The sequence below is a fragment of the Peromyscus eremicus genome, chromosome 12 (genome assembly GCF_949786415.1).
Source record: "Peromyscus eremicus chromosome 12, PerEre_H2_v1, whole genome shotgun sequence".
Taxonomy (NCBI): domain Eukaryota; kingdom Metazoa; phylum Chordata; class Mammalia; order Rodentia; family Cricetidae; genus Peromyscus; species Peromyscus eremicus.
Window position 1 is genome coordinate 62,608,719 of NC_081428.1, and position 20,161 is coordinate 62,628,879.

At 39.1% G+C, this 20,161-nt stretch overlaps 1 protein-coding gene across 6 annotated transcripts in view; it reads right to left on the reverse strand.

Moving 5' to 3' along the window:
• Positions 1–19,781, reverse strand: part of Dlg1 (discs large MAGUK scaffold protein 1) — a 209,005-nt gene extending 189,224 nt beyond the window's left edge. For all 6 annotated transcript variants that reach the window (XM_059277478.1, XM_059277477.1, XM_059277476.1 and 3 more), the window contains exons 1-3: positions 19,703–19,781; positions 19,162–19,213; positions 18,387–18,518 (exon numbers count right to left, since the gene is read on the reverse strand). In XM_059277478.1, the coding sequence (XP_059133461.1) occupies positions 18,387–18,518; positions 19,162–19,180 (151 nt within the window). In that variant the 5' untranslated portion in view covers positions 19,181–19,213; positions 19,703–19,781. The remainder of the gene's footprint in view (positions 1–18,386; positions 18,519–19,161; positions 19,214–19,702) is intronic.
• Positions 19,782–20,161: the final 380 nt, after the last annotated feature.

Genomic DNA, 20,161 nt, shown 5'->3' on the forward strand with positions numbered 1-20,161 from the left:
TACATAATGTACTCTTACTAAACAGTGGTTAAAAATCAATATTACAAATTGTCCAGGTGAATCATTACTAATATTTTACATCTTTATCATCACTATTCAGACCAGGAATGTAAATCCTCAAGTGGTTTTAACTGTCCTTCTAACCAAAGTGAATATATTTTTTAAAAGTTAAGAAAAACCAAAGAACTAGGACATCTCCAACTCCTCTGGTCTGCATATCCAAGAGGAAGTGAGAAACAATCACTTAAAGGTATGACAAAACCCTGAAAGAAACGAAATAGAATAGCAGAGCATAATATAAAAGATAAAATTGCTTTGCTCCAGTTAGAATTATGCAAACTTACTTAATATTAGCTCTGGCTACTCACACTGCTTAGTAACACTGAGTGACAATTCCCTAATGTTTAGATTTCGCACTGTAAGTTCTTTAGTCATTTACTGGTATAATTTAGAATTCTTTAAAGAGAGGGAATTATTTAATAGCCAATATGGGCATTATCCTATATAAACAATGAACAATAACTATTAACATTTAGTATAACTTTCACTTCTTGTTTCTTCCTATTTTTAAAGTGTCATCGTGCCCTTTAAAGACATCTCACTGGGCAATGAGACAGACAGCTCGGCAGGTAAAGATGCTTGTCACCAAGCCTGATGACCTCAGTTCAACTGCCAGGACCTCCATACAGGAGGAAGAACTGACTCCACAGTTGTCCTTAGATTTCCACACTCTAAAAACTGTGGCGCATGTATACCCACACACAATTGTAATAAAAATTTCTTGAAAACCCACATCTCACAAGACAGTAAGGACAAAGTTGTTCTGTTTTCAGTTTTAATAAGTAGAATTAAAAAATTCCAAGTACTAATTAAAAAATAATGCTTGTACACTAAAGATGAAATCACCCCATCTCATGAGCTGTTAAAATTATTACTGGAGAGATGGTTCAGTGGCTAAGACAGCTCTTGTGGATGACCAGGGTTTGGTTCCCAGTACCCATGTAGTGCCCTATGACAGTCCTTTAACCCCAGGTGCAGAGGATTCAGCATTCATCACCTTCCTTGTGGCCTCTTCACACCCCAGGCAAATATATACACGCTGATAAAACACTCTTACAAATAAAATGAAATCAGTTAAGTCTTTCCTTTTTTTTAAGAATATTACCAGAGAAAATTGGATGTGAAGCATTTTATGGACCAGAAATCACTGTATGGAAAACTGGCACATAGCCATCATGAAGAAACCAAAACTTCAAAATCACTGTATCTCCTATAAGGTATCCACACCAAAATTAGTTAGTTTCAACCCCAATCAAATCTTTAGAACTAATTTCTTGTTCACAGGAAATACCTTGAAAGAAGAACAAGTCAAAAAACAACCAAGAGTCAGCCATTAAAACAAGATCCCAACTTGACACCTAGCCTCCTCAGAAAGTCAAAGCCACGAGAGGGAAAAGGAGTCACTTCAACATAAGGACTGTTCTGCATTTCCTACGAAAGAAGTAAAGACAGAGCACCAACTGCAGTGTGAGCCTTGACTACTGGTAATGTAGGATTGGGGAGGCAGCTAGAAAAGGCAATGAGAGAAGTTAGGGAAATCCCAACTGCCTTCCAGAACACTTCAGGGTATAGCTGTAATATTTTTATAGAAGTAATTTATGGAGGGGGATTTATGAAGAATATGTATTTTACACATGTGGCGTGTGTGTGTGTGTGTGTGTGTGTGTGTGTATATATATATATATCTTACTCATATTCTCAATTAGTAGCACTTACACATGATTATGTAATATACATGAGGTTCTATTATATTAGGCCTCCAAGAGCATTCAATGACTATTGAAGAGTTATCAGTATCTAAGTAGACTATATTACAGAGTAAAGCAAACTTGAAATTTTAAACTCCTATACGACCTTTTATCTTACAATTAACAAAGCACTGTTATAATACCAATGCAGTGAAAATCTATACTAGTAATAACCTAAAAAACAAAACAAAACTTTCTGCAATGATAAAAATGAATTTGGCTGCATTATCCAAGCTTCAAGCTTTATATGGCTATTAAGCATTTGAAATGTTATTAGCATGTTTAAGAACTGAATTTATAATTTTTGCAGACATAATAGCCACCTGGCTAGACACTACTGTAGAAATCTAGAGCAGTAACATTATATTTGACATGTATGATCAATGAATAAAGTGTGAATTTTTGGAAATTTTCACAGCATCTTGCTTATCAATTGAAGTCCTCAACTCTAGATCTTATATTCATCTATCAAACAGCCCCTTTATATATGTATATATGTGTACACATATGTGCATGTATATATATGTGTACATATATATAAAGGAGCTGTTTGAGAAATGAATATATATACGTATATGTGTGGATATATAGAAAGTGTGTGTAAGTTAAACTGGCTTTTAAGATTTTTGTTATTTTGCGCATGTGTGTGTGTGTGGGGGGGGTATTTTGCCTGCATGTGTGTCTGTGCACATGCATGTGGTGCCCTCAGATGCAAGAAGAGGGTGTCAGATCTCCTGGGACTGGAGTTAGAGACTGTTGCAGGTGTTAGGGTTGAATCTGGGTCCTGTGGAAGAGCGGTCAATACTCTTAACTGCTGAGGCGCTGCCCCAGCTCCCTCCAACAGCCCTTCCTAATTTGCTCTATGTAAACTCCTATAACTGGAGTATAAAGTATCAATTCTCTTTTAACTATATCAGGGTTAAAACAAAACGAACTGAGTAAACACCACTTAGATCGGCTATTATAAGACAAAACAAGCCCAGCAGTGGTGGCGCACACCTTTAATCCCAGCACTCTGGAAGCAGAGCCAGGTAAATCTCTGTGAGTTCCAGGCCAGCCTGGTCTACAGAGCGAGACCCAGGACAGGCAAGGCTACACAGCCTATTTTGAAAAACCAAAAGCAAAACAAAACAAAAATAGAAAGTACTAACAAGATATGAAAAAATAAGAACCCTTCTTCACTGCTCATGAATTGAGAGTGTAAAATGGTAAAACTGTCACTGAAAACGATCTCAAGGCACAGAACTTCTGTGTGATCCGGTAATTCCACCTCCTAGTACACATACAAGAGAAAAAAAGACAGGAAAGGAAGAGAGGAGGAACTGACCCAGATTAACAGATCTGTATACCAATGGTTAGTTACTACAGCATAAAAGCTGAAAGGTAAAAATTCAACTAGCCTTCAAAACTGACTAAATAAATAAAATATAGTATATGTACAAAGAGTATCACTTACCCTTCAAAAAGGAATTAAATCTTTAATACAGTCTATGTGGATAGATAAATCTTGAAAATAACCTAAGTGAAACAAGCTAGACATAAAAAGACAAACACTATACTTCATTTATATGAAGTATCCAGAATATCAAATTCAGACACAAAAAGTGAAATCACTAGAGTGGAGAGAAGGGAGGCTGAGGATAGAGAAGTACTGCCATTTTAACAGGCATGTGGTGTGATCTAGATGGTTTTTTGTTTGTTGTTGAGACATAATGATTGCTCAAAAGAAAATTTCAGTTTGAGTTGAAAATAATTAAAAATTAGGATGCTAAATTTTATATTATGTATACTTTACCACAATAAAAATATCAGAAGAGTTCTAGTATCCTAGATAAAGAATGTTAAGGGCTTGATAATGAGGAGGAAGGCTATGAAATGCTCTCTTACAGACATGGTATGGCCATGGCACACATGAACAACTGCAGGTGTATACACAGGGCTTATATAAGGCTAGCCTATAAACAGTCACAGATGGGGAAGGGGCTCATGGGGCCACACCTTGAGGAGCACCAGGAGAGAGGAAGTCACTGTCTTTGATGACATAGCCACTGTTAAATTACCCATGCTTTAGTGGTAAACTTCACACCCAGGCCCATGTAAGTGATCCTGGTTAACAGTGGTAGGTCACGAAGCAAAACAACCAACCATCAGTAGTTCATAGCCATCTGTAACTCTATACCCAAGGGATCTGATGCCCTCTCCGTGGGCACCAGGCATGCAATGGTACATACACGTGCAGTCAAAATACCCATACACATAAAAATAACAATAAATTATAAATAATATTTTTAAACCCAACAACAGAAGTGTCTGTGAAAGAATGAGAAAACTGAAGGGAAAGGTAGGGTGTAACTCAGTGACAGAGCACTTGTCTAGCATACACAAAGCCCTCAGTTTAATTAATATGTGTATAGGTAGATATACATAAACATTAATTTGTTACACACTTAGAAGTTATTTTAATAAAGAGTAAACTGCCGTATTTTAAAACACAAATTCATTATGCTCATCCATCTTTTTAAAATTAGTAAACTCGGGTTTACAGAAAGAATTTAGGGTTACAGAGTAATGGAACATCAAGCAGTCTCCACGTCCTCCCCCTTGTCACCCTATTAACATCTTATGTTAGTATATGTTGCACGCATTCAAACTGACAGGCTTGTCATTCACTGTCATCTGAGGATCACAGTTTACATTAGCATTCACTTTGTGTTGTACACTGGTTTATATGTACATTTGTTGTTCTGACACATTAATCCATTATTGGGATACCATATACAACAGTTTCACTGTCTTAATAATCTGTGTGCTCAACTATTCAAATTGCCTCTAGTCCTCAAATGCTGGAAACTACTGATCTTTTTGCTACCTCTCTAGTTTTAGGAAATCTTCCATATCATGTATTACCTTACATGTTACATTGACAAAACATTTTGATGAGCATTTCATGACAAAAGTCTCAAATGCATTCCTCCTTTTTCACCAAATAACACAGTTTTAGGAATTTATCCCAAAGCACATAGTCTTTGGAGACTGGCTTCTTCCCCTTGGCAGTACATGTAAAGTTTCCTGTCTTTCTTGTGGCTTGTTAAGTTTTATCTTTTTATTGCTAATACTCCATATTATATGGTTCTACTGTATTATTTGCTTAGCCATTCAAGAACATCTTGACTACTAAATTTTACTAATTATTAATAAAGCTGCTATAAATCATATGCAGGGTGTGTGTTTTTTTTTTAATCTTCTTCATGCTACACTCTGACCATGGAGCTACATCCCTAACACCTAGATTTTATTCTGTGTTGTTTTAAGGAAACTCATGGTTTCCAAGGTGTTCGGTCTATGGTCACTTGGCTGTGTTTATGAGCCTGTTGTAGAACGCTAATGGGTGTAGGCGTGTGTAGCAGAAACTTCAATTATGGTGGACATGTTTTCAACTCGTCTGAGGAAATACCAAGGAGCCTAAGTAACTGTTGGGTAATGTGGTGTAAATAGTTTTGAAGAAACTGCCTGAAGAGTCTTCTGACGTGGCTGTGTTGTTCTATATGCCTCCTGGCAGTGTGGTCACTCACATCCTCGCCATCATTAAGTCTTCTTATCAGTGCCATGTGGCACTATCTATGCTTTCATTTGCTTGGGTTTTTGTTTTTTGTTTTTGTTTTTTTTTTGGTTTTCGAGACAGGGTTTCTCTGTGTAGCTTTGCGCCTTTCCTGGAACTCGCTTTGGAGACCAGGCTGGCCTGGAACTCACAAAGATCCACCAGCCTCTGCCTCCCGAGTGCTGGGATTAAAGGTGTGCGCCACCACCGCCCGGCCATTTGCTTGGTTTTGAGACACAATTTCGCTCTTTATCCCAGGCTGCTGTAAACTCAAATTGCCACATTGGCTTCAACTTTTTTTTTTTTTTTGGTGGGGGAGTTGATTTCTTTGAGACAGGGTTTCTCTGTGTAGCCCTGGCTGTCCTGAACTCACAAAGATCTGCCTGCCTCAGGCATGTGCCACTACTGCCCGGCTACACACTGGCTTGAACTTTGATCCTACTGACTCAGGTTAGTCATTTTCCTTGGCAGTGCCCTATAGTACTTGATGACTTTAATATATTTTTATATTTTATATAGCAAGTAAATATATTATTTCTGATTACTGTAGTGAGATACTTGCATCTTCTGCTCATTTCTAGTGGGTTTTTCTGTCAAATCTTACGTGGCTTTTGTGTTAGGTGCCAGTCTCCTGTCAGATTAATGTTTCACAAATATTTTCTTACTGGTTGTGACTTGTCAGTATTTTCCACCAAATAAAACACTTTTTCATAGATTAAGAATGTCCTGTGTTATGTTAAATTATTGCATATTCTTAGGCATGTGTTCAGACTCTTCTTGAGTCTTGCTTAATACTAGCCTTAGTTCTTAGCTTAAGAAACATTAAATGACTTGTGAGGTGTTTCTGTTTAGGATGACACAGGTTATCACCCAAAACTGTAAAGTTTCTTTTTCTATTTGAAAATGTCCATCCTTCTATATCTTTTTTTTTTTTAAAGATTTATTTATTTATTTTGTACACAGAAGAGAGCACCAGATCTCATTACAGATGGTTGTGAGCCACCATGTGGGTGCTGGGAATTGAACTCAGGACCTCTTGAAGAGCAGTCAGTGCTCTTAACCTCTGAGCCATCTCTCCAGACCCCATCCTTCTATATCTTACTCTCCTGCCTCAGCTCCCTACCTTTGAGGCTATTTCTGAAATGCTGTACTTCCTCTCCCAGTGTCAGCAAACTATGAAAGTAACAAAGGCAATGAAAATCTTTTACATAAAGACTTCTGAAATAAGTGACTTGATTTCCACAGACAACTTTCAGGGATCAGTGTTATAAGCATCTTTACTTCCACAGCCATCCCAACCTCTAAAAATGTTTTTGATATTTTTTGAATGGATATGAATGATTCTGCTGATTCTAAGAACTCACTCAATGTCTTTAAGCTTTTAATTTTTGTTTTCATTTGTATGTTCAAGCTATTTGTGACCTTCTGATCCAGAGCTTTATTTAGGAACTACACTTGGAGGAACCCAGTTTAGTCTAAAATCAGGGAGAGCACCTTCAGACTATGAATGGAAAGTACAACTACGCTGTGATAAGACAGATCCAGGAGATTCCAGTAAGGATTTCAATTATGATTCATTTAAGCATGCCATTTCCTCTAAGACATATTTTAGCATTCCTGCATATTCTTCTATAGTTTTTTCTGCTAATGTAACATCATTTTCACAGAAAAATATTTTCAGAGTAATAAACAAAAATGTAATGTTATTTTAATTATATTTGTTATGCATATCTGGGTGAGCTGTCTGCAGCAACTTCAAGGAAGTTTGGAATCATTCTCAATCTCTAAGTATCAATCATTCTTACCATTGTACTCACTTATTTTCTTTACATTTTCAAAGTAAAAATTCAAATAAATGGTACCTAGGTTTACTGAAGGACTGTTACTTTACACTGGGTAGTAAATGTGGTAATTTCTGAGAAAACTGTACTGAGAGAGACAACTTTTGAAGCATTAATTATAATTTATTTTTTCTATAGTTAGTGTTTTCACAGTGTATATATAAAATTATGAGCAGTCACTATTGACACTGAATATTAAAACACATGAATAGACCAGAACTGAGAAAAAAAATTAATGTGGTCCTTTCAATTTTTTTCAAAATTTGAATACATATTTAATAATAAAATTTTAAATATATAATTAAGTTGTTATAGCATCATAAACCATAGCCATCACACATTTATTAAAATACACCTTTTTAGTGCATGTGTGTGTGTATGTTGTACATAAATATATGTGTGTGGCTAGGGATTAAACACACAGTTAGAATGCTTTTTAAAAGTCTTGAATGTAGGTGAATGCTTTCATAAACGATGGAGATAATAATCTTGGGGATTAGAATATAAAGGACAGTCCTTCCTGGTATGATACCACAAGCAGAAAACACCTACCTATCTACTGATAAATCTAATCATAAATAAACATGAGTTTTTAAAATCCAAGTTTAAAAACACGTAACAAACAAGGGTAGTTATTTGTGATTCACCTGCCAACAGAGTTGATACGCCTTGTGTTAATTTTATAGTAAGGAAAATAGTAATATAGTAATTTAAGTAAAGGAAAATGAGTAGGAGGAAGTACAATGACATGAACAGATAATTCAGAAATTAAAACATCAAAATAATATAACCCATAAATCAGGAGATAATATTAAAAGATATACAATATTTTATATTATTGAAGGCAAACTAGTCATTCTTCTATATACTGCCTAAAATATTATATTGATAAAACATTAGTAAGATTATTTCACAAATTACAAGAAATGCCTTATAATGTACAACCCTTTTCACCTAGTAATTAGCATCTGACAATTTATCCTATGGATATAATAAAGAATACAAAACAATAACAACCCACACATGTATGGGTGATGTGCACACTTGTATGCCTATGAATACAATGTTTATCAACTCATATAAAAAATTACTTTAAAAACCTTGTTCCTGGAAGGCCATTAACAGAAAAATCTACATTATATAAACAGTCATTTAAGATGGCAGAAATCTGGTATGGAAAGAAATCTGTTGATAAATTTTGGGAAAAATAAAAATAATTACGTATGATGCAGAGAAGTTACACATTTATACAAATTCAACTGCAGTATCCCAACTGACTCAAAAGCAATTCTACCTGTCAGCCCACCACATAACACACACACACTCAGAAGACATTCCCTCTAATAGTCTTAGTTCTCTTGTGCCTCTTATAGGCTTCCTGCTGTATCTCACTATTATACAGTGTGATTCTTTAATTCTTTTTAATACAAGTCACTTAAACAAGTCAACTATTTCATTTAGTATTCAATTAAAGAAATTGAAACAATTATGCCACAGAGAAAAAAAAAAACAAACTATGTAATAGTCAATAAGCAATAGTACTAAATTTCTGAAAGATTTTCTGGGATTATTTTAACTAGATATAGCTTTTCACCTTATATAATAATTTTATATTTTTAAAGATTGACTTTGATTATTTTTGAGTGACTGTTATGTGCATGTTCGTGTGTATCAAAGTAGGTACGTGCATCTCTCTGGAGATGGAGATACAGGCGCTTGTGAGCCACCTGATGTGGGGGCTGGGAACTTAAGCCAAGTGCCTGGCAAGAGCAGCATGTGCTCTTAACCTCTGAGCCATCTCTCCAGTTTCTCCTCACATGCCAACTTCAAGCAATCAGTTCTCACACAGGAAACAGTTTCACTATTTTGTTTGCATAAAATGTTTACAGGTACAGATAGATACACAGAATAACATTGACTTGTATTTTACAAAACTACAGTTGTCTGACCTTCAATGTTTCAGAAGGAACATGTATTCTCTTTGTAACAGGTCCATTTTGGAGGGCTATGGTGCAGACCACTAGAGAGCACGATGACAGTGACATACAGCCTGCACTGTAGAAGGAAAACCACCTACCAGTTCATCTCACAGCAAAATGTAAGAGTCAAAGATACTTAGCTAACTTCTAAATTGAGGTACACTGTAAACGCCACGTGGACTCCCAAAGAAAAGAAATACGCTACAAAATGTAAGTATTTTGTATTTCCTACACTGGAAACATGGTAGATATTAAACTAGTACATTAAAATAAGTTATCTCCAAGTTTTAGACATCATTTGACTAACACATGAATACTCCTTCGAAAAGTGTATGTCTGGTAACCCCAAGGTGAAGAAATGAGACATGTCATAGACAAAATAAAGCTTAAGGAGGACACCCCTGAGCTAAATCTGAGACATTCTAAACATCAAAATCATTAGAAGGGTGAAAAATGACAACCAATGAAAGAAACATCTGCAAAGCTCATGGCAGACACCAAAGGCTTCTGATTACAATAAAATGTCAAGTGTTGCTGGACAGTGATAGCACACGCCTTTAATCCCAGCACTCGGCAGGCAGATCTGAGTTCGAGGCCAGCCTGGTCTATAGAGTGAGTTCCAGGGCAGCTAAGGCTACACAGAGAATCCCTGTCTCAAACACCAGAGGGGGGGAAATGCAGAGGCGTGGAGTGTTGCTAGTATGTAACTATCACTTTTCAACAACCACAGTAACAAGTACTTCAAATAAGAATCATCCATGGTGTGTCTTCCACATATGCTTGTAAGTGCAAGGGGCAGATACTAGAAAGAAGAGAAATCAGACAACAGATAACTAGGTGATCAAACTTAATGTTACCAAGGAAGGGAAGACAACACTGCATACTTCTGATATACAGAATCCTACGCCAAGAATACAAAATCTGAATGTAATTACAAGCAAATACCAGATGAACCCCAAGTGGAAAAACATTACAGAAATGCATATGAGCAGGAGTGGGAGAGACGGCTCAGCAGTTCAGAACACTGGCTGCTCTTCCAGAGGACCCAGGTTCAGTTCTTAGCGCCCATATGGCAGCTCACAACTGTGAGTAACTCCAGTTCCCAGGGAATCTAATGCCCTCTTTTGGCCTCTATGGGTACTGCAGGCATGTGGTATACATGCATACATGCAGGCAAAACATTAATGCCCATAAAATAAAAATAGATCTTTTTTTAAAGGAGGTGTCAAGGAGGAATTGTATTACTCAAAAAGGTCAATGTTGGAGCTCCCTGGGACATAAAGGCAGAAAGATTTCGTGTTCAGGGTCTGCCTGGACTACAGAGCAACTTCAGGGGCCATCCTGGTCAACATAGCAAGACATTGTCTAAAATTTTTTAAGACGTTTTAAAAGGATCTCTCTCTCTTCTCTCTCTCTCTCTCTCTCTCTCTCTCTCTCTCTCTCTCTCTCTCTCTCTCCCTCCCTCCCTCCCTCTCTCCCTCCCTCCCTCCCTCCTCCTCCTCCTCCTCTCCTCCCCCCTCCTCCAACTAACAGTAATATTCAGTCCTGGCCTATGTCCTGTACAGAGCAAAGGTTCCATCCTGCATAGAGGAAATAGCTTAGAAGCAGTTACAGATGCTTTCACAGCTCTGCTAGCCCAAGGTTCAAAAGAAAATTCATCCAGATCCAGCAACATCAAGACAATGCTGCAGTGCTGGGGTAGGCAAATAAATAACTCAGCTTTATGTAGTCAAAACTACGACATGGAAAGTTCATAAGATTCTCTTAATTCCAGTCTAATCCATAGCCTGTTTTCCTGCTCAAACCTACCATGCAAATACAAGTTAATAACAGGCTAGAATGTAACCTCAGTTACGATAAAAAACCCAATTTTGACATTTTACTTACAGAGAGTACTAAGTTCTCAAATCCTGTTTATAAAAATCAACTCATCATTACAAACAATCTCCTTGAAAATGATATTTTAAAAATAAATAAATAACCACTGACGCTACAGACCAGCGTGTCTTAAACTTATTATGGTTATTATAGTTAATGTAATGACAATGAACATAATGATAAGGAATATTTTAATAAATAAAGTAGAAGAGGTCCTGGATTCAAAGTAGAGTTCAATTTCACACTACACGAGTATCTGAGGGTCCATGGGCAAAACTAGCTATTTCTTAGTGCCTCAGACTTTAATCCATACAATGGTAAAATCACCTCATTGGTGAATATACCTCACAGGACTGAGGACTAAGTGAAATGTTTGAAATGTAGCCATCATTACTTTTTATATCATTCCCAGCAACAGCTTTCATGGGTTATTTGAGGTCTTGGCTAGGAAAAAAACAAAAAAGCTTCAATTAAAAGGAATCAAAGCCGGGCGGTGGTGGCGCACGCCTTTAATCCCAGCACTCGGGAGGCAGAGCCAGGCGGATCTCTGTGAGTTCGAGGCCAGCCTGGGCTACCAAGTGAGTTCCAGGAAAGGTGCAAAGCTACACAGAGAAACCCTGTCTCGAAAAACCAAAAAAAAAAAAAAAAAAAAGGAATCAAGAAATCTAAACATACATTTTTTTCCACAGACATACAAATGATGAAGGGGGATGATGGAAAGGAGCTCAAAACCACTAAAGCCATGACATAACACCCTGCACTTACAGGAAGTCCATCATCACAAACCCAAGAAATAACAACTGGCAGCAAGGACACAAAGGGAACCACGCTACACTACTGGTAGAAATTTAGATCTATAAAGCCACTATGAAGAACAGTCTTAGTTTTCCAAAGAAATTAAAAATACAACTACCATACAACCCAGGAATCCCACTTTTGGGGACAGATATATCCAAAGGAGATAAAATCACCACCTTGTAAGGATATCTACACACCCATGTTCACTGCAGCATCACTCATAAGCACAAGACACAGAAACAATTTAAATGCCCATGTATGGACCAAATGCTTTAAAAATGTGCTGTGTATGCATACACATATACATACACACAAACACAAATTCATTCTTTAACAAAAAGTTTCATCTACTACAACATGAATGAACCTAGAAACACTGCTAAAAATACTAGACACATAAAAACACTGCCTGATTTCACTTATGTGTGGAATGCTTAAGAAAGTAAAGCTCAAATATGGAGACTGAGGATGAATCTGTGGGTGAGTAAGACCTAGGAAAAGAGGTTAAAATATGTGGGATACATGTGATGAACGAATTTAGAAATCTAATATTCAACATGAGGACTAAGACCAATAAAAGTATACAGTACTAGGGATTTTTGTTAGAGTAAGCAAATTTTAGCTGTTTTTTACTAAAAATAAAAGTATGCAAGATGATACACTAGTTGCTTCACTACAGTTCTATTTTATTATCTATCTCATAACATCATTTTGTAAACCTCAAATATACACATTAAAATTTAACCTTTTTTTGTTTTGTTTGTTTTGAGACAGGGTTTCTCTGTGTAGTTTTGGTGCCTGTCCTGGAACTTGCTCTGTAAGTTCCTCAGGCTGGCCTCGAACTCACAGAGATCCGCCTGCCTCTGCCTCCCGAGTGCTGGGATTAAAGGCGTGCACCACCACTACCACCCAGCTAAAATTTAACTTATAAAATAAGGCTCACTATAGCCTCTCCACATGGTTGCCCTGGCCCTGGTCTGTGTGACTCTTAACATTGTCCAGAGGTTTCTTTTTACGGTGGGCAGTAGCTAATGCAGAAGCTCACAACTGATCAAAATGCTCAGATGGATGCTTAGCACTAAACAGGGCATCTCTATCAACAGGTTCCTCCCCACCAAGGCTCAGGGGACACTGCAGAAGAAGGGTAGAAAGCGGAGGAGGGTGGCAGAGCTGGGAAATACTGTCCTCTGGACATGGCATGGCCAGTGCACTAAGGAGCTCACAGCTGGGAATGGCTGTGGGGAGAGAATCGTTTTCTTTGTGTGTCTGTATGCATGGCCACTGGTAGGTTACCCATGCATACACAAGCAGTACTAACTGGACTCAGTGAATTTTATGTATGTATGTATGTATATATATATATGTGTGTGTGTGTGTGTATGTATGTATGTATGTATGTATATAGGTGTGATATATATATACACACATATATATATATTAAACATGAAGCTGGGGTGCTCCAGGGGAAGTTGGAGGCAAAAGAATGGGGGGCAGAGTATGAACTGTATATATGTAAAATATTAAAAATATAAGTTAAAAAAAAAACGTGGGGGCATTGGGAGTGTAGTCAATGGCAGAGTGCTAATTTAGTGTGGGTTTAATCCTCAGTATATTTTCCCTTAAATAAAATTAAAGCTTACTGTTTATTGCAGATAAAATGAAAATGTGCACATCACATGACTAAATTTACCCAAGGATCTGAAGACAGACCTTGATACCAGAACCCTGTGCACAAGGAAAGCAGGTGTGTTGAGAAACTACAGGCTACAGGCCAGGCGGTGGTGGCAGTGGTGGCGCACACCTTTAATCCCGGCGAGCCAGATGGATCTCTGTGAGTTCCACCAGTCAGGGCTGCACAGAGAAACCCTGTCTCAAAAAGAAAAAAAGAGCTACAAGGGTAGACTGGTATGAAGCCTCCATGGACTCCCAGGGTCACCCTGAATCCCAGACACCTTAAAAATGGCTTGAAATCATTACAAATCTGCGTATCTGGGTTTTGATATAATCAAACCATGTCCAGTCTATCCAACTCACCAAACTTTCAAATATCATATGGGGGAATATGAATATATTACATTTTCAAAGACTTTCTGAATCAATGACAAAAGGATGATATTCTCATTAATAAAAAAAAATAAAGCCGGGTGGTGGTAGTGCATACCTTTAATCCCAGCACTTGGGAGGCAGAGCCAGGTGGATCTCTGTGAGTTAGAGGCCAGCCTGGTCTACAGAGTGAGTTCCAGGAAAGGCACAAAGCTACACAGAGAAACCCTGTCTCGAAAAACCAAAAAAAAAAAAAAAAAAAAAAAAAAACCCAAAAAAAATTACCCAATATATTTGGGACTAAATTCTTAACAAATGTGCAGATAATGTGCTTTGTTTATATAATTTAAAATATTTGACTCAAAAGAAAACTGAAGCCAGCTGTGGTGGTACATACCTTTAATCCCAGCACTCGGAAGGCAGGGACAGGTGGATCTCTATTAGTTTGAGGGCAGCCTGATTTACAAAGGGAGCTCCAGGCCAGCCAAGGTTACATAGTCAGACCCTATCTTCAAAAACAAACAAACAAACAAAAAGAACTTAGCTGAAACTAAAAAGTTAATAAAAATGACTGCTTTTAAGACCTTTCAATTTTTTTCTTTGTTTTTCGTGTTTTTGTTTTTCAAGACAGGGTTTCTCTGTGTAGCTTTGGAACCTGTCCTGGAACTTACTCTGTAGACCAGGCTAGCCTCAAACTCACAGAGATTTGCCTGGCTCTGCCTCCCGAGTACTGGGATTAAAGGCATGCGCCACCACCGCCAGAATACTACTTAATTACTAGAACATTTCCTACATTTTATTAAATTGAGAATATTATCAATTTTAAGTTGCATCACTATTTCATGTGCCAGCAAAAATTTTTTAAAAAAAATTAAATCCACAACCAAACAACCAATTAATAACAGCATATACAAGCCAGATGTGATGCTCACCTCTGAATCCCAGCATTCCAGAGCCTGCCTGGGCTACCCAGAAGGGGAGGGGCAGGAAAGAGGGGAGGATATAGAGTGTATAAGATGTCACCCAAATTCAGACATATTAAAATATTTTTTAAATGGGGGCCAGTGAGACAGTTCAGTACACAAAGGTGCTTGCCACCAACACTGACAACCTAAGTTCAATTCCCAGGTCCCATGTGATGGGAGGAGAGACAAATTCCTAAGCACATGTGTGCTCACATGTAAGTACACGTACACGTACACACACACGTGTACACACACACACAGACACACACACACACGCACACGTGCACACGCGCACACACGCACACGCACACATGCACACATGCACACGCGCACACTCTCTCAATATAATAAAAATAAAATTTTAAGTGATATCACAGAACAGATGCAAGGTAGTTTGTCCTTTCGAATAACCCCAAGGTATCAGAAAGCTAATGTATATATCAACTAGGGGAAAAGACAGCATTTCCATACCACCAAACCCCACAACCTCATACAGACTTTAACTGCACAAAAACAATCAATACTAACTATTACTTCAAAGAATCAATAAATACTGATGAAATTACAAAAACACTTGGCATAGAACACGCCAAACACTGAACAAACAGGTTAGTTCACTAAAACCTAAGAAAATGAGTTCTAAAATACAGTCAAGAAGCTAACTGCCTCTGGATGGTGGCTCACACCTCTAATCCCAGCACTCAGGAGGCAGAGGCAGGAGGATCTCTGTGAGTTCAAGGACAGCCTGGTCTACAGATGGAGTTCCAGAACAGCCAGCACTGCACAGAGAAACCCTGTCTTGGAGAAAACAAACAAACAAACAAACAAAAATACAAAAAACCCTACCTGCCAAATGACTTTTAATTAGCTCTGGTCATCAGGGCTATGTTTCCTTTAAATCTAGATATAAACCCACATGCACCAGCTCAGGAAATAAAAGTGCTATCACTGAATGGAAAGCAGTCAATCCACAGCTGTTAGGAACTTAGACATAGGGCCATTTACCAGCTGAAAGTACACTGCAATACTACTTCAAAAAAAAAACAGCAAAGATGCAAAGAAAAAAATCTTAACAGCTTAGAAAGTTTCAGAATGAGAAGCAAACGTGTTTTGTGGTATTGTTTTTTATTTGTTCACTTTTTAGCTCAGACTCTACTTAAACTCACTATTTAGCCCAGGTTGGCCTGGAATTCCTGATCCTCCTGCCTCATCATCAAGTGCTAAAATTATATATAATATGTGCCAAAGAATGAATATATCAGTGCAGTAGAATCATCAACTCAATTATAATACACAAATACACAAAAACCACTACCAAAACATCTATTTCAAAATGCCTAAAATCTGTTACTTTTGTTCCACTAAAATCTGATAGCACATAACTGCTGTGGAATGTTGTTCTGTATGCTGTGAATGTGTGTTGCTGTGATTGGTTGATAAATAAAAATGCTGATTGGCCAGTAGCCTGGCAGGAAATATAGGCAGGATAAGCAGATGAGAATTCTGAGAAGAGGACAGCTGAGTCAGGAGTGGCCAGCCAGACATAGAGGAAGCAAGATGTGAAGGCAGAACTGAAAAAAGGGCTAATTTAAGTGTAAGAGCTGGTCAGTAATAAGCCTGAGCAAATGGCCAAGTAGTTGTATTTAATATTAAGCCTCTGTGTGATTATTTTATAAGCGGGCTGAGGGACTGCGGGGGCTTGGCAGGACCCGGAAAAATCTTCCAATGACACGTTAACTATTAGACATTAAAATACAAATAAGCCAAATAACAAAGTAAGGTCATTAAATAACAAAATTATAAAGACAAATAAAATTCTCTAGTACAAACGTAAATAGAAAATAATCAAAATTCAATTATGCATATGAACGAACACTCAAAGCAGGCAAGGAAGAATATGCAACAATTGCCTCAAAACCTAACAAGTCCAATCACAATATGGGAAGGGTCGATTCTATTTACTTTACTGACCACTCAGTTCTCTTAACAGCTTTCCCACAAAGTAAGTCTACAGTCTACATATACATGTGTATGTAAACGAGGACAAACAAGTCATGCCGTTTTTCTCTAAAGTGTCCCTACTATATAAAAATTTCTAGGTTTAATGTTGATCTAGAAAAATCAGCTAAAAAATTATTTTTCTCTTCCTCATTTGCTAGGGTTTTTTGTTTTTGTTTTTGTTTTTTTCATCCTCCAAGGAACCAATTTGATGGTTCATTTGAACCTTAAACTGTCATGGCTTAGAAATACAAATGCCAAAGTGTCTACTACAGCATTATCAAAACGCTGATAATTTCTGAAGATGGGTGACAGATATATGGCCGTTCATCATCTCTCTATCTTTAATGCATGTTTTTAAGTCTGTAGCAACACTAAATTTTAAAAAGTTTTAAGGTCTATCGAGTGTCTTACAAATATCTTTCATTCTAAAATTCAGTAAAGAACATCAACACAACAGTAAGCCATGCATTGAAAATAGTGTTCTAATTACACCAATATTATCCATCAACTCACATATATTAGGCCTATCTGCTGGAAAGTTACTGGGAAAATGAACACAATGTGAGAAAGGCCATGTCTTATTTGAACATGTTATACAGTTGGTATTTTTTAAAAAAAATCTTGCTCTTAAACCTGGAAGCAATAAAGACCTTGGTATAGTAGTTTGCAAATTTGTAAAGTACATAAAGCAAGGTGTCAGAGACAGATCAACTTGTTTCTTATATTGGGGATGGTATGGAAAACAAAAGATTCCATTTTTAAAAAGGCCTTACCTACTTTCTAAGGTATCAAAAACCCACTGCTTCAGTTCACCACCCACAGTCCACAGTTAATCAGCAGCCTAAAACAGCTACGTGAGTTTTCTGATATGTAATCACTGACAGTGTCAGGAACTAAATTCCAAACTTCAGACTATTTGTCCCGTTCTTTAAATCAATGAACTATCTCATATATAAGATACAGGAAAGAACAAGCCTGTTACAGTATCGTCTGTAAAATAAGGTAATTACTAGACAAGTCCATCTCTAAGACTGCTTTCCAGATCTAAAATTCATACTGCACAAATGCCACGTTTAACAGAGATGTCCATTAAAGTGATGAGAGCTCTCAAATACAGCAGAACCCTCCACCTATTTTCAAGGAGTCCAGAGAAATATAAGTCAAATATGGAAACACACCAAGAGTAGTTCAGTCATTAACACATTTCTGCAACTTGTCCATATTTTAATAACTAACACTAAGACATGAAATGCAGTTCTCAAAGTGCACAGAAGTAATCATACTAAGTTTTTCTGGCTAGTAAACATTTTTAAAAAGGACAGTGACCTAACTGAACAACCACACTAACTAAAGATGTGCTAAGCTAATGACTGTCCCACAGAGAACCACATACATCACCATTCTAAGTTTAAAGTAACGGAGAAGCATCATGCATTAGTGCAGTGGTCACAAACATAAAAAGTTTTAACTCCCACCTATTAAAGCTTGAAAGAGGTTGCTCTGAAATATGTTAATAACCCGCTCTATGGAACTTCTGAGCTGTCTATCTTCAGTCTGGCTTAGTTTCGATCGATATTCTTCCAACAGATGCAATGCTCTCTGGGTATCTGAAAAGACAAGTACGGTTAAAATTTCACAGATGTATTGTGTCTGTGTGCATCCGCATACATATTTACAAGAAAGTGGCATGTGCTCCATCTACAAGACATCTGAGGGGTTCCCTCAAAGTCCCTCCAAGTCAACCACTATGTCACTCCATTCATGTTCCTATTCCCTACTAACACAAATATTGTAAAGGCTTTTATATCACAGGAGAGAAAGATGAGCAGTCTGTGGTAACTGTGGACTGAGCAACTTAGTTTTACACTGCTTAATAGACAAGAACAAATTACAATTTGTCGCTTTAACCCAAATTTTAAAGCGTTTCTAAGCGTCAGTCCTTAATATCCCCCAGTTGCTCACAAAATAGTGTTGAATAAGAATGATAAAGTGAAATTCTGAAGCAACAAAGTTTTTAAAAAGACGCGGTAGGGTACTGATTGCTTCTATAACCACCGGAGATGTCAAGAAGGTGAGTTGAACGAACTTCTGTGTTTCCACCTTCTGAAATGTGACGCTTGGATACCATAGGCAATAAAGGTGGGACTGCCCATACATCAGTTACACAAACCTTTTAAAAACAGTCATCACAACACTGGTAGATGTTACAGCGAGTGACATCCACAAAACAGCTTCAAAAGACATGCTCACCTTGCTTCCGGACCGGCATTTTTCTCCAGAATCAGGAAGAAGGCACACACACCTTTAACAACACAAAACAGGAAGGAAAACTTGAACTAAAGCAAATAGAATCGTGGATCCAATAGTAACGCCCCCCCTACAAAAAAAAACCCAACTTTCGACTAGGAAACACTCCAACCTTGGTGTAAGTGCTCACCTCCCAAAGTTTTCCCAAGTGAAAAGCCAGAGCTTTACTTAAAGCCCAGGAGTGGCAGCCAACGGCAGCAAGCTGCTTCCCAGGGCTCAGAGTATCCTCCCCACGAATCCAGAGCAGACCCAAGCAGTTCCCCGCTTCGGAACGTCCCCGCGAAGCTTCTCCCCTCCGCAAAGCGCACCTGAAGACGCGGAGCGGGGCCACCGCCACCGCGCCGTGCCCGCCACGCTCCCCATCTGCTGCCGCCGCCGCCGCCGCCGCCGGCCGGCCCGCGAGCAGCCGAGCGAGCCGCGCAGCGCCCCGTCGAGCGCCCGGCTGCTCCCCCGCCCCGCTCGGGTCCCCTCCTCTCCCGCTTGCCTGGCTCCTCGCTCGCCTCCTCCCGGCGACTCCAGCAGGGGCCGGCCCGGACCGCCGCCACCGCCGCCGCCGCCCTCGCGCCGCTCATGCACCTCTCCGCGGCCCCCACACCTGCGGCGCCGCCGCCGCCGCCGCCGCCAAGTTGCCGCGAGCGGCGAGCGCGGGCGCCCCGGTGCGCTCGGGCCGGACGCGGAGCAGCTCCCTGGCCCGGCCCCGCTCCACGTACCCCGCCCCGCCCCGGCTCGAGCTCAGCTGAGGGGGTGAGGGGACGCGGGGGGAGGAGCTCCCCTCGGCTGCCGCACCCCCCCCCACGCGCCGCTCTCGCCGCCTCGGCTGCCTTCGCCGCCGCCTCCGCCGCCGCCCGCCGTCCCCTGCTCGCCCGCTCGCCTCCGGGCCGCCCCACCCCCGGGACCTCGCCTCCTTCCGTGCCCCCAATTCGCTCTCCCCCTAAACTTTCCG